This window comes from Meles meles, chromosome 9, assembly GCF_922984935.1.
Source record: "Meles meles chromosome 9, mMelMel3.1 paternal haplotype, whole genome shotgun sequence".
Taxonomy (NCBI): domain Eukaryota; kingdom Metazoa; phylum Chordata; class Mammalia; order Carnivora; family Mustelidae; genus Meles; species Meles meles.
Window position 1 is genome coordinate 25,761,947 of NC_060074.1, and position 12,933 is coordinate 25,774,879.

Below are 12,933 nucleotides of genomic sequence, written 5' to 3' on the forward strand. Positions count from 1 at the left end.
AATGGCTCATTTTCACGTTATTCACAATTGGGCCAACCACTTCCAACTCATGAATTGTCTTCTTCCTTCTGGAGTGTGCTTGTCTATTCCTTAGTTCATTTCATTTCCTCTCTATTCTTTCCAATTCAATCTCTTAGCACTGCTAGTGCTTCCCTTCTCACTAATTGTAATTGTCCCCTCTGAATGGAAAGTGATGCTTACAATGGAGTAGACTTCAATACATGACTGGAAGGGGATGAATTAGGTTTGTTCTCTGTAAATGTTCAAAAAAATCTTAACCCACAGTCATAGAACTAAGTCATTGTCCTTGTTACTACCATACCATAGCAATTTGTTAATGAGTAAAAAGTGTAGCTGACCAATTGGTTGCATGATTTTTACAGTATCATATAATATATCTTGATTTCACCTCCGTCACCCCACTCATGCCCTATCAAATGTCAATAGTTTTGACACTGGGCAAATACAATCATAGAGATAAACCTAGATGGAGCCTAAAAAGAATTTTCAAAGGCTGTAGTTTCTCCTCTACTAAATTTAATAGAATTAAATGAAATTCCTCTTTTGTATTAGATAATGTGAAATACAGAAAATCTTTTCACCTTGAACATGTTGAAATGTTTCATACTTTATTGAAGTTTCGCAGACAAATAATGGACCTTACCGGATCATTAGGCTTTTCCTTGGAAAGAAAGTATACCACTGACAGGGAAACAATGGAATTGATGCCAAAAAAAAGGTTGATGCAGACGTAAGTGATGAAAGCCATTCCTGTTTCATGGAAGAGCCCAGCCAGCAAGTACATCCAAGAAAATGTGGCATACCTGTACGTTAATAATACTAAGGATTAAAATTATGCCTTCATCACTATCCTTTAACAAAAAATAAACAAAAACTTTGATACGGTTTTGAAAATAAACAATTGGGGTAAGTTGCTAGATCTCTTATAGTTAGATCTCTTTTATAACATTTTTTGACAAATATTTTGGATTTCTTAAGTGACAGTAAGAAGCTTCTCTTTTCAGGAAACTTGAGTAGCTGTAGACCATCACAACTACAAATTAATTCCTTCTAGACATGTTGTCATCCTATATGCAGGGAAGTTTTTTTGTTTGTTTGTTTGTTTGTTTTCTCAGAAATAAGAGTTTAATCAATATAAATCTTACAATTTAAAGCTGAGAAAAAATAATGACCTTATTTTAAGTTAGCTAACCAGACATGGAATGCCCAGAAGCTGAATGTCCTGCTTGAGCAAATTTGCAGCAACCTTTCCAGTGATGAAGAAGAACTAAGGACAAAGTAATCCTTCATCAGCTACACTGCGAAGTTGATGGATACTACTCATGCATTCAGGGCTGACAGAACCACTATGCTTGCACTGATGATGTTAACCTGTACTACCTGTATTGCCCTAATACAGAAATAATATTGTGTATGTGTTAGACATCTATAAAAATGTAAATAAAATATACATGAGTACACAACTTACAATGCTATATACTCATGATTTGTCAACACATAAATCCATACATGTACACACATTTTTCTGATCATTCTAAAGCATCCATTTTTACGTAATTAAATTACGTATGTAAATTACATCTGTTCATTCTTCTTTCACTGCAGCTTACCCAAATAGCAGAAGGAGGAGAGATACAGCGCCTAGGTTATTTCCACTGTAGAAGGCAGGTAACTTGAAAATTGCAATGACACCAATTGAAAATGCTACAGGCACCAAGTAGAAGGCCTATGGGAATATGTAAAACAAGGCTTAATATACAGCAAATATTTTTCCAAAAACATCAATAGCCCATCTAGTTAAAATTGTAACAAGTTGACCTTGAAATCGGTGAAGGAATGAATTTTTATTTATGTTCCTGTTGCTTGCAATGTTCAGCTTATTTTACCATTGATTTCACTTTAGAATTTGTCTCCTGTAATAGAAGGTCAAGCCAGTCTCCATCTTTATAGATGTACACAGAGTCCCTGGTGTTCCTGCCTCCAGGCTTTGAGACTTGGGATCATTTGTTGACAGAGGTTCAGTAAGGAAGATAAGACAGTCAGGTATCTTGGTATTAGATTCAGCCTTCAAAATATTGATTTCATTTTGAATGCTGGACGCTGACTGGTGGTAGATTTCTAAGGCTTGGTTATCAGTTGAGACACTCTGTGTAAAATAGCAGGGTGGCGGGTTCCACACATTCTTGGAATTACACATATATGAACAAAGAATTCAGTGTTTTATTGACAAACAGAAATATTAAATGTTGTGCAGGCTGCAGCAAGATGTACACTATAAAGGAGATGGTAATTTAATTGGGGGGGGGGGCTCCTAAATTGGAATGAACACCAGATACATGACAATAGAATCTAAGTAGTAAGCAGCCCTTCACAGAATCGTGTACTTTAAGCTTTCTTGGCTTTAAAGCTCCTATTAAGTCCAGAGGAGTCATTACGATTCTTTTTAGATTTGACTTCTTCAACAAACGCATTTCAGACCTCACTGGATACATTAACAAAGTGGATATGCAGTTAATTACTCTCCAGCTCTTCAAGCCAATGATCTATACAGCAACTCAGACAATTTTGCCATAATCACCAGGCAAATGCATACCACCTCCTGGGCTTTTCGCCAATACTGGCCCATTTGGAGTCAAGAAAACCCATCTGAACTTTGGGACCATTTTATGTAAATGAGAGAGCTGTCAATGAAATTCACCCCTTATTGTCCCAACTATTCTTCTCTAATAGTGTCATTCATCAGGGACTGCTACTTCAAATTTTTTACTATTAGTTGATTGAAGTCTTATAAGCATGATTATTTGGTACCATTGGGCAAGGTTATTTTGCTAACTTCTACCTCTCCACAGTAGTGGCTCTCAAACTTTAGTATGCATAAAATAAAGGATCTTGTTAAAAATGCATATCCTGGCTCCACTCCCAAGGTGCAGAACTAGTAGGTCTGGGAGGGGGGCAGGAATCTACATTTCAGTAAATGCCCTGGGAAATCTGATATAGATGGTCTCAGACCATAGAGATGAGGGGAGGTGGAGCTTTCCTCTCTCGGATGACTGTAAAACTGATACAAATGTTTTTTTCTTAATTTACTGACTTGAAATAATCTGAACCAGGTAGGGCCAATAAAGCTAATGCCATCTGTTTTTTAAAAGATGTTTTGAGAGAGAGAGAGAATGCAAGTGAGCATGATTCAGGGGAGGGCAGAGGGAGAGAATCTCAAGACGACCCCACTGAGCATGGAACTTGACATGGGGCTCAGTCTCACGACCCTGAGACCATGACATGAGCTGATACTAAGGGTTGGACACTCAAGCGACTGAGCCACTCAGGTTCCCCTCAAACTGATGTCTTCTCTCAAATCAATCCTGTCTTTCTTGCAGCGACACAAGTTACTCACCATGTCATAAATGAAGTTTGTTACCCAGTAGCACGTCACACCGATGCCTGAGATGTGCTGCAGCTGCTTGGCTTTGGTCTGATGCTCCCTGACAACGTAGGTGACAAAGCTGGCGGTAGTGACAGAGTAGCCCATCAGGATGGAGAGTGCCACCAAAATATCGATTAAGCTGCTCATTCTGTAGTGAGCAATAGGAAGAGGAAAGCACACGTAAGTTTCTGGAACTCTCTTCCTTTCAGAAAGACTCATGACTAAAACCATCAACAAAACAGTATAAGACTTGGCTTGGACACAAATAAGTCTTCCTGCAAGGCAGCCAGATAATATCTTCTACATGACTCGGCTATGACCCCGGGTACATATAGCTCTAGTGCATCGGAACTGACCAGGGATATTTCATAAATAAGTAAACCCTGGTCTCTAAGATTACTGGGAATATGCAAGGAATATATAGTTCTTGAGATTAGAACTAGTACTTAAAACGCTATGCAGGGGAATTGAAATCATGAAGCACTTACATATTTGACTTATAAAAGCAGCAGATTCTGACTCTAGTCAGCAAGCTCACTCGGCAACCTCACTGCACAGACTTTCAGAAACTTCCTTTTATCCCAGTCAGTGACTTATATTAACAGCCCTTCTAGATTGACATTTATTCACATACAACCGTGATTTCCAATTATAGTACTTTATACAGAAGCCTGACTATATGCCAAGGAGTAGTCATGCTGGATGTTTCTACTTACGTGGCTTGTTCTTGGTCTTGCACTCCTGGATAGGGATGACTATACATGATGATGCCTTAAAGAAGAGACAGGTTTTTTCATTAGTAGATATTCAGAAATACCAATTTTTGGATGAATAATATATAATACTTTCTTCCTTATGTTCTCATTTTACTTTGGGGATACTATTCTAAAGGAAAGTTATTTCCCCCTAGCCAGTCTCATCAATGCCACACAATTAATGGCACTCAGATAAAAAGAAAAAAAAATGCTTTCACATTGTATATGGAATTTTGGGAAAAGGGGCAAGAATTTACATTTTTTTAAAGATTTTATTTATTTATTTGATAGAGATCACAAGTAGGCAGAGAGGCAGGCAGAGAGAGAGAAGGAAGCAGGCTCCCCGCTGAGCAAAGAGCCCAATGTGGGGCTCGATCCCAAGACCCTGGGATCATGATCTGAGCCGAAGCAGAGGCTTTAACCCACTGAGCCACCCAGGCGCCCCAAAAATTTACATTTCTTATATAGCATTTCCCCTCTATTACATTTTTGTTTTCCATTTTATTCTATCTCATCACAAGTTTGTATTTAAGTAACACTTATTATATTGGTATTTACACCAATTTTAAGAGGTTCTCCTAAAAAACACTGACCACCCCATTGCTGTTTAGTCTTTTGCTGGGAAAATACTGTAGCCTGAGAAGATCCCTCCTCTTTTACTAATTCCAAGAAAACTACCATTCAAGAACTCTACCAGGGTAAGGCTTGGTGGTTTCGGCCATCTCTGAGGGATTTTCACTGAGACATATAAAGATCCAAGAGAATTCAGAAAAACTAGCTGGCTCTGAAAAAGCAGTTACTTAAATCCAATACAATCCTAAATTATTGGGATGTTCCATAGTCAGTTATAGCTCCTGAATTAGAAGCCAGATTCTTTTCTCCTCTTATCAGAGGATGTTGATAGCCATAGTTAGCCACAGTCAAAATGGGTGGCTGACAGTTTCCTAATGGACCACACCGGGAAGGCAAAGTCTTCCAGTCTGAGAAACTTTGGAAAAGAACCGTAAAGGATGGCAGTGAGGCTATCCCTTAAACATTTGTTTTTTACAGAGTCCTAAGCTAAGCAAGAACTTTCTCACTTACTGCTCATATAGTATATGTTTATTATATTGGGATATTAAGACCCTTTCACAGCAGCCAAATAGAAATTATTCTAAAGTTATATTCTCTGCATAACTTAAATTTGTAATTTTTACTATGTAGAATGTAACATATTTTGAGGTTGAATTCTGCAACTGTTACATGTTAAAAAAATAAAGCAAAACAAAAAGCCAGCAACAATCAATGTGGCCTATAACTTTAATCACATCATAGGGGAATGCACTTTTCTTATCTTTTGTGTAAACTAATGGTCTCTCTTTTTTTTTTTTTTTTAACTGAGATTTAGTTTTCCTTGGGGCCCTACTTAAACCTATTGCTGAATCATAATATAGGCGGCGGGGGGGGGGGGAAATATTTTTTTTTTTTTATTTCTGCTTGGTATTTCAGAATCAAGAACTTACTCTATTTCTTCTTCTCCTATCCCCCTACCCCCCCATGTTGCTTCTCCATGTCCTCATATCAGGGAGATCATATGATAGTTGTCTTTCTCCGATTGACTTATTTCACTAAGCATGATACGCTCTAGTTCCATCCACGTCGTCGCAAATGAAACAAGATGGGATTGGGAGGGAGACAAACCATAAATGACTCTTAATCTCACAAAACAAACTGGGGGTTGCTGGGGGGAGGTGGGATTGGGAGAGGGGGAGCGGGCTATGGACATTGGGGAGGGGAGGCGAACCATAAGAGACTATGGACTCTGAAAAACAACCTGAGGGTTTTGAAGGGTCAGGGGTGGGAGGTTGGGGGAACAGGTGGTGGGTAATGGGGAGGGCACGTTTTGCATGGAGCACTGGGTGTTGTGCAAAAAGAATGAATACTGTTACGCTGAAAAAATAAATAAAATGGGAAAAAAAAAAAAAAAAAAAGAACTTACTCTATTTCACTGAAGGAATCTTTACAAATGCATTTACTCCACTATGGAAAATGCTGCTGAACCAATTGTTTTATACATATTTTTAGCAGAAAGCTCAAGTAAATGCATTAGGGTTAAGGATGTATATGGAAATCTTCTCTGTGGATTCTACAGCACCCAGCATAACGTCTTGAGTACAGTCATCAGTCAATGAGTGCTTATTAAATCAAACTGAATATTAAAATTTCAGTGATTTCCCCCATATAAAATATATGTTCAAAATAACACATGATCTGTTTCGATTGTCTCTGTAAGTTGTCAACCTGAAATGAGATGCTCCCCATTGACCATTACTACTAACACAATAAAGGGTCAGAACAAACATGAGGGTGGAGGGAACAATGTGTCAGTGTATCTAGAAAAGAGCATAGCGGTAGAACATTTATTAGAGAAAACAAGCAAACCTATATTGTTTGAGAAGAAAACAGAATTTTCATGTTAAATTAACTATTAGAGGGAACTTCATGAAAATAATAGATATTGACATCACAAAAGAAAACTAATTAAAAGATATTTACTAGCATGTTAGATTTCAAAGAAAATCAGTTTTACAGCTAAAGCAAAATCCCAATTCATGCAGAATTCAACAAACATGCCTTAAAACAGGTAATGTCATTGGGGGAGGGAGATGTCAGGAGAGTTACTGAGTTGATTTTTAAAGATAGTATTACCATGGCCCCATACATGCATTACAGAACAAGAGAAGTATTTTGGGGGTGACATGATTTCTTCTTTAAAGAAAATCAAACTCCTTCCCAAGAGGGTGAAAGCTACCACTTTCATGAGTCTACACAAGAAAAGTTAAAAAAATATAGATACACATATACACACACATACACATACGGCACACTACTACTAATTGCTACATAACTCAAACTAAGCCTTATTTTTAAACCTAAAACATAAATTTCCTTTTAGGGTCAATATATAGTTTATGTCCCAGAATTCTTAGTTCTTTAACTTCTGTAACTTAAAAAGCCTGCTAGAGTCCGGAGTGATCCAGATTGTCTTGGTCTTGGCAAAGAATACTAGTAATAAATGAAACCTGATCACAGGTTTCAAAAGCTGACTCTTCAAAAATGGCCTTGGTCTCTTGTTCTCACCTACTTAGCATTTCTACAGCTCTTACACTTTCACTATCTGTCACAGAAACAAATATCTTTTGTTCTGATGAGGACATCCTACCGAAAGTCAAGTGTTCAGTCAAGTGTTCAATCGTATTTCAGACCAGGTTATACTAAACCCATCCAGGTTTGGTCACCATTTAACTTAATTTGCCACTTTTGACTATGCCCTTTATTGATGCTCTAGATCTAAGGACCATCTATCAGTCTTATTTTCTTCACAGTTCCTCCACTAGGAAAATGCCAAAGCAGTTGGGAAAAAAATACTGTTGTCTCTAAAATGGAGACTGAAAGATTCTCTTGCTAGGATGAGTATCTGAGTCTGTAATTTACTTCCCCAATCACCGGAATATCCAGCACACACTATTCTGCCCAACAGGAAGGAGATGAAAGAAAACAGATGTTGGCATTTCTGAAAGGTATGTTGTGTCTATTTTTCTACTTAGTAGGCTATTTGTTGGCCTGTTTATTCATCTAGACACTCAGTCTTGGCCAGCAAATAGGTTACTCATTTTTCTCCATCTTTACTATTATTAATTTTTAGGATCAGTACGGAAAATAATTTGAGCAGGCTTAACAAGATGAAATGGTTTGATAAACAGTAATTGAGTTTAAAAAAAGTAAATCAGTCTCTTTCAAATCTCAAACCCTGTTTTGAAAACTATGTGGATGCCTCCTGGGAAATCCAATGGAAGGAGACATGACTGAGTCCAGAGAAGTATTAGAAAAATGAAGAGGCAGGAGTCAGACAGACATGGCTTCAAATCTCATTTCTGAGCCCTACAGAAATAATAGCAGAGACCAAGAATATTCATCCTGAAAGGCTGTTTGTAAGGATTAGCAGTAATTCATATAAAGCACATATCATATGGTAAGTGCTCAATTAATGGTAACAGTTTGGGTAATGTGTAGAACTTTTTAGTTTGAAAGTTCTGGCTTCATGTTTAGAATTATTAACATTTAAGTATTTTTGATTTCTTAGCCTATATACAAGTAAATAGTAATAAAATGTTTTCCTATGAGTAATAGCTACTAGACATGAGAGCAGCAACAAGGATGACATTAAGCATTATTATCCTGACTCAATAAATGAGGAAGCTAAATTAACCTGAAGTTAAGGAGATTACCCAGAACGTTCCATCTGGTGGTAGTTACTACTTTCAGACTCCTTTTAAAGATCTGTGATTTAGATACCATAAAATACCTGGAGGAAACAGGCTCTACCATGCATTTTTATATGGACAGAGGCAAAAGTTGCAATATAAGAAGCTTCTGCGTAAGTAACTTTACCGTGTCGGGCAGCATCGTATTTTGACATGTTAACTCGTAGGAGGAAATTATTCAAGCTGTTGAGGTAAGCTGGAAGTGAGTGATAGCCTTCTGGATCATACCATACCTGTTAAATTCCAAAAGGAGGCAAGATCAGCATTTTGTTTAAAGAGATTAGGCTGCCTTTACATCTGATAGCCCACAGAATTTATATTTAAAAGAAGAGCACCAATTTCCCAATAACTTGTTTTATCTCAGAAAATTAGAACCACTCCCCAGACTGCTGACCACACACCTCTATGTCTGCAATTTAGAGGTGGGCAGAGATTGGGAAAACATTGTTCCCCCTGTGTGATGGCAGCAAGTTATTAGTTACTCTGTACCTTCTCTACAGGCAAACTTGAAATAAACTGGAGAAATCATTAATATCTCCATCTCTGTGGCTAGTGTATAGGGATTCTGCGACTAGAGCTAAGACATCCTCAGTAATAATAATAACAACAACAAACGGCATCTAGGCCAGGCTGTACAAAGTTTAAATACACACACACACACACACTGAGTCTTTAGCAACAAGACTGATAACCTGGAAATTCCCAGGCTAACTTTCCATTCCTAGTTATAAACCACACAGAAGTGAGTTACTTTATCTTTCTTGTAAAAAAAAAACAAAAACAAAAACAAAAAAACAAAAAAACCCACAACAGAGGGTTTAAAATACTTCTGTATTTCAAGAAACCCAGCTGATAATTTAAAATCACAAGAGAGAAGTTATTTAATATTAGAACTCTTTGTTTATGCAAGAATGTTCATTCTGTGTGTGGAGAGAGGAAGAAAAGGAACAAATGGTGGGGGAAGGGCATTCAAATCTCCAACTCCACCGTCTACTTTCTATATGACCTTACGAAAATCGGTTAAAATAGGCCCCATAATCTCTCTCACAGGAATGTTGTGAGGATGTAATTGGTTAGTTTGTGTACAGGTGACACTGACACCAGTGCTTGGCTTATCACAGTTACTAAGTAAGAATTAGTCTCTCCACTTCCCCCAAGTCTGTATATGTCACTGACTATGGGATATAGGAGGATAGTTTAAAATTTCTGAGACTCCTCTAGATCGTATATGTGTGACTCTGTGATTCTAGCTTATTTCAAAGCATAGGTATGATCTAGTTGAAAAAAAAGGAAGGCCAATAGGAGTATTTATCTCCATCAAATTCTGTTACGTATCCATGTTCTGTAAGAATCAAGGATAACCATATATGATGTACACCTAAAGAAATAAGCATAAAACATTAATGTACTGTTTAATCAAAAATTATAAAAGGAGTACCCACATTGAACCATCACTCAAGTTGAGAAACAAAAATTGCCAGAATCCAGAACATCCTCTCCAGGATTTTCTGTGTCCCTCAAAATCACAATATTCTCTATAAACAATGTAGTTGAATTTTGCCTACTCTTAAAGTTTATGGTAAATGCAATCACAGTTAAGTGTTTCTTTTTGTTTTTTCTTTTGCTTATTAGTAATGTTTGGGATATTCACCCGCTTGTATGGAACTGAGCTCATTGCACTGCTGAAAGTTCTATTGAATGAATATAGAACAATTCATGTATTCTGCTGTATATGGACATTTGGGGTTGTGTTTTCGGCTAATATGAGAAACAGTACTGTGTACATTTTTGTATATGTACCCTGGTGCTTGTGTATCCATGTTTCCCTGGGGTAAATACATAGGATTGGAAGGCTAGTGCTACAGGGAAAGCATTATGCCAAACAGCTTCTCAAATTAATTGCATCCATGTTTTGTTTTCACCTCATGCTCATGCTTGGGCATTTCAAGTTCACGTTCTCATTTGTATGACATCCCAGAAGAAAGGTTATAATTTACCTTAGCAAGTGTTCTATTGGCAGGAACTTCTGTTATATCAAAACGAAGGTCTTTAGTCAAAGGCAACCCAAAACTCCAACCTCCATACCTATATAGAATAACAAAATTTATATTTGTTTTAATGGAAAAAATATTCATAAATGGACCTAAATTGTTTAACCAAGGGCTCAATGTTTTCTTTCCACTAGGAGCACATTGAAAGTATGAAATAAATACTGCCTGGAAAATATTTGACATTTTTATTGATTTCTTTTATCATATTTTAATCTAAAGTGTACATTGTAACTAGAAATAAAAAGTCCTTTTAAACAATTGCAAATGTGGAGTAATCATTCTGAAAGTAAGTGATATGTAATCTAACCAATTCCTTCAACTTAACTGGATCACACACCATCTCAAAAATCACAATACTTCAGCCCTTAAAAATCCTTTTTAAAGAAGTGATTTTTTAAAAAAAAAATTATTTATTTTTTTCAGCATAACAGTATTCATTGTTTTTGCACAACACCCAGTGCTCCATGCAATACATGCCCTCCCTATTATCCATCACCTGGTAGAAGTGATTTTTTTTTTTCAAAGACTTTTTTAAGGTTTTATTTATCCATTTAACAGAGAGGAAGAGTACAAGCAGGGAAAGCAGCAGGCAGAGTGGAAGGGAGAAGCAAGCTCTCTGTTGAGCAAAGGAGCTGGATGTGGGACTCTATCCTAGGACCCTGGGATCACGACCTGAGCCGAAGGCAGACACTTAGCGAACTGAGCCACCCAGGCATCCCTAAAGAAATGATTTAATACTAAAGTTATATAAGATCAGTTCTCATGTTTTTTCAAATGGCTCTGTTTCTTTGATTCTCCAGACTTTACCTCCTAGCTTGTCCCCTGGTGCTATACTTTTTCTCTTCCTGGGCATTTGAAGGTGAATTGTGCCTATATAATTGCCTGGTACTCGTCAGTTCATAGTCTCTTAAAAATTTAGAAATGTTTATAATAAACCTCATTCTGTTGAAAATATTTACATGTATCTGTGTCTAGAAAATTTTTGTAAGGATAACAATCAATAGTGGTTCTATCTGGACAGAGAGAAATTCCTTTTTATTTCTGCTTATATGCAGTTTCTAATTATTTTACAGTGAACATTAGTCATTTGTGCACATTGAGAAATAAAGAGGGAAGAGATAGAGGAAAGGAGGAAACAGAAGCTATTTGCAAAATGACTAGCTGCCCCTCCCCCAGGTTTGAGGTATAACTGACAAATAAAAATTGTAGATATTCAAAGTATACAACTTGATATCTTGATACATGTATATAGTGTGAAATAATCATAATCAAGCTAATTAAAATATCCATCAGCTCACACAGTTACCATTTTCTTTTTGTGTGCACACACAGGCCTTGCATGTGTGTGCATGTGTGGTGAGAATTCTTAAGATCCATCCTCTTAACAAACTTCAAGTATACAATAAAGTATTGTTAACTATAGTCACATTGCTGTAGATTAGCTCTCCAGAATCTATTCATCTTGCATCACTGAGCCTTTGTAGACCTTGACCAACATTTCCCCATTTCTTGCAACCCCTAGACCCTGACAACCACCATTCTACTCTCTGCTTCTATGAGCTTGACTATTTCAGATCCCACATGCAAGTGGGATCATGCAGTGTTTGCCTCTCTGTGTCTGGCTTATTTCACTTAGCATACAGAGTGACTTCAGGTCCATCCACGGTGTCCCAAATACAAGCCTACCAACCTTACATCCATGGCAAGCCTTTGGGTGGCTTTGGTATGAGCCTGTGGCCTTGCTATACATGGACACATTTTATCCCTAAACTTGAGATATTTACATTGAAACTAAGGCTAATTGTCACCTACAGCCATGCCTTAAAACTCTCCAAACTGGGGATGCCTGGGTGGCTCAGTCTGTTAAGTGTCTACCTTCAGTTCAGGCCATGATCCTAGGGATGTGGAATAGAGAAAACAAAACAAAACAAACAAACAAACAAAAATCCCTCTCCAAATTGGTGTAATCTAGTCAAGAACATTCTTGCTTCAAGAAGAAAAAGATATGTAGGGGCGCCTGGGTGGCTCAGTGGGTTAAGCCGCTGCCTTCGGCTCAGGTCATGATCTCAGGGTCCTGGGATCGAGTCCCGCATCGGGCTCTCTGCTCGGCAGTGAGCCTGCTTCCCTCCCTCTCTCTCTGCCTGCCTCTCTGTCTACTTGTGATCTCTCTCTGTCAAATAAATAAAAAATTAAAAAAAAAAAAAGAAGAAAAAGATATGTAAAAGTTTAACAATACATTTTTGCAGCCTAAAAAAACCCAAGTGCTTTTTAATTTCTTAAAATGAGTCTTATTTGAGATTGTTATTTTTTAAAAAAAATTTTCATACATAAGACTATTTTGATAAAAGAGAGAATTTAACCACATAAATAATCAGTAG

General features: G+C 37.3%; 1 protein-coding gene across 1 annotated transcript in view; it reads right to left on the reverse strand.

Annotated features, from left to right (window-relative positions):
• Positions 1-12,933, reverse strand: part of ABCA12 (ATP binding cassette subfamily A member 12) — a 176,551-nt gene that overhangs the window by 17,886 nt on the left and 145,732 nt on the right. Inside the window, exons 38-43 of the mRNA XM_046019118.1 lie at positions 10,502-10,589; positions 8,632-8,737; positions 4,162-4,216; positions 3,416-3,593; positions 1,632-1,747; positions 665-824 (exon numbers count right to left, since the gene is read on the reverse strand). Of these exons, the coding sequence (XP_045875074.1) occupies positions 665-824; positions 1,632-1,747; positions 3,416-3,593; positions 4,162-4,216; positions 8,632-8,737; positions 10,502-10,589 (703 nt within the window). The remainder of the gene's footprint in view (positions 1-664; positions 825-1,631; positions 1,748-3,415; positions 3,594-4,161; positions 4,217-8,631; positions 8,738-10,501; positions 10,590-12,933) is intronic.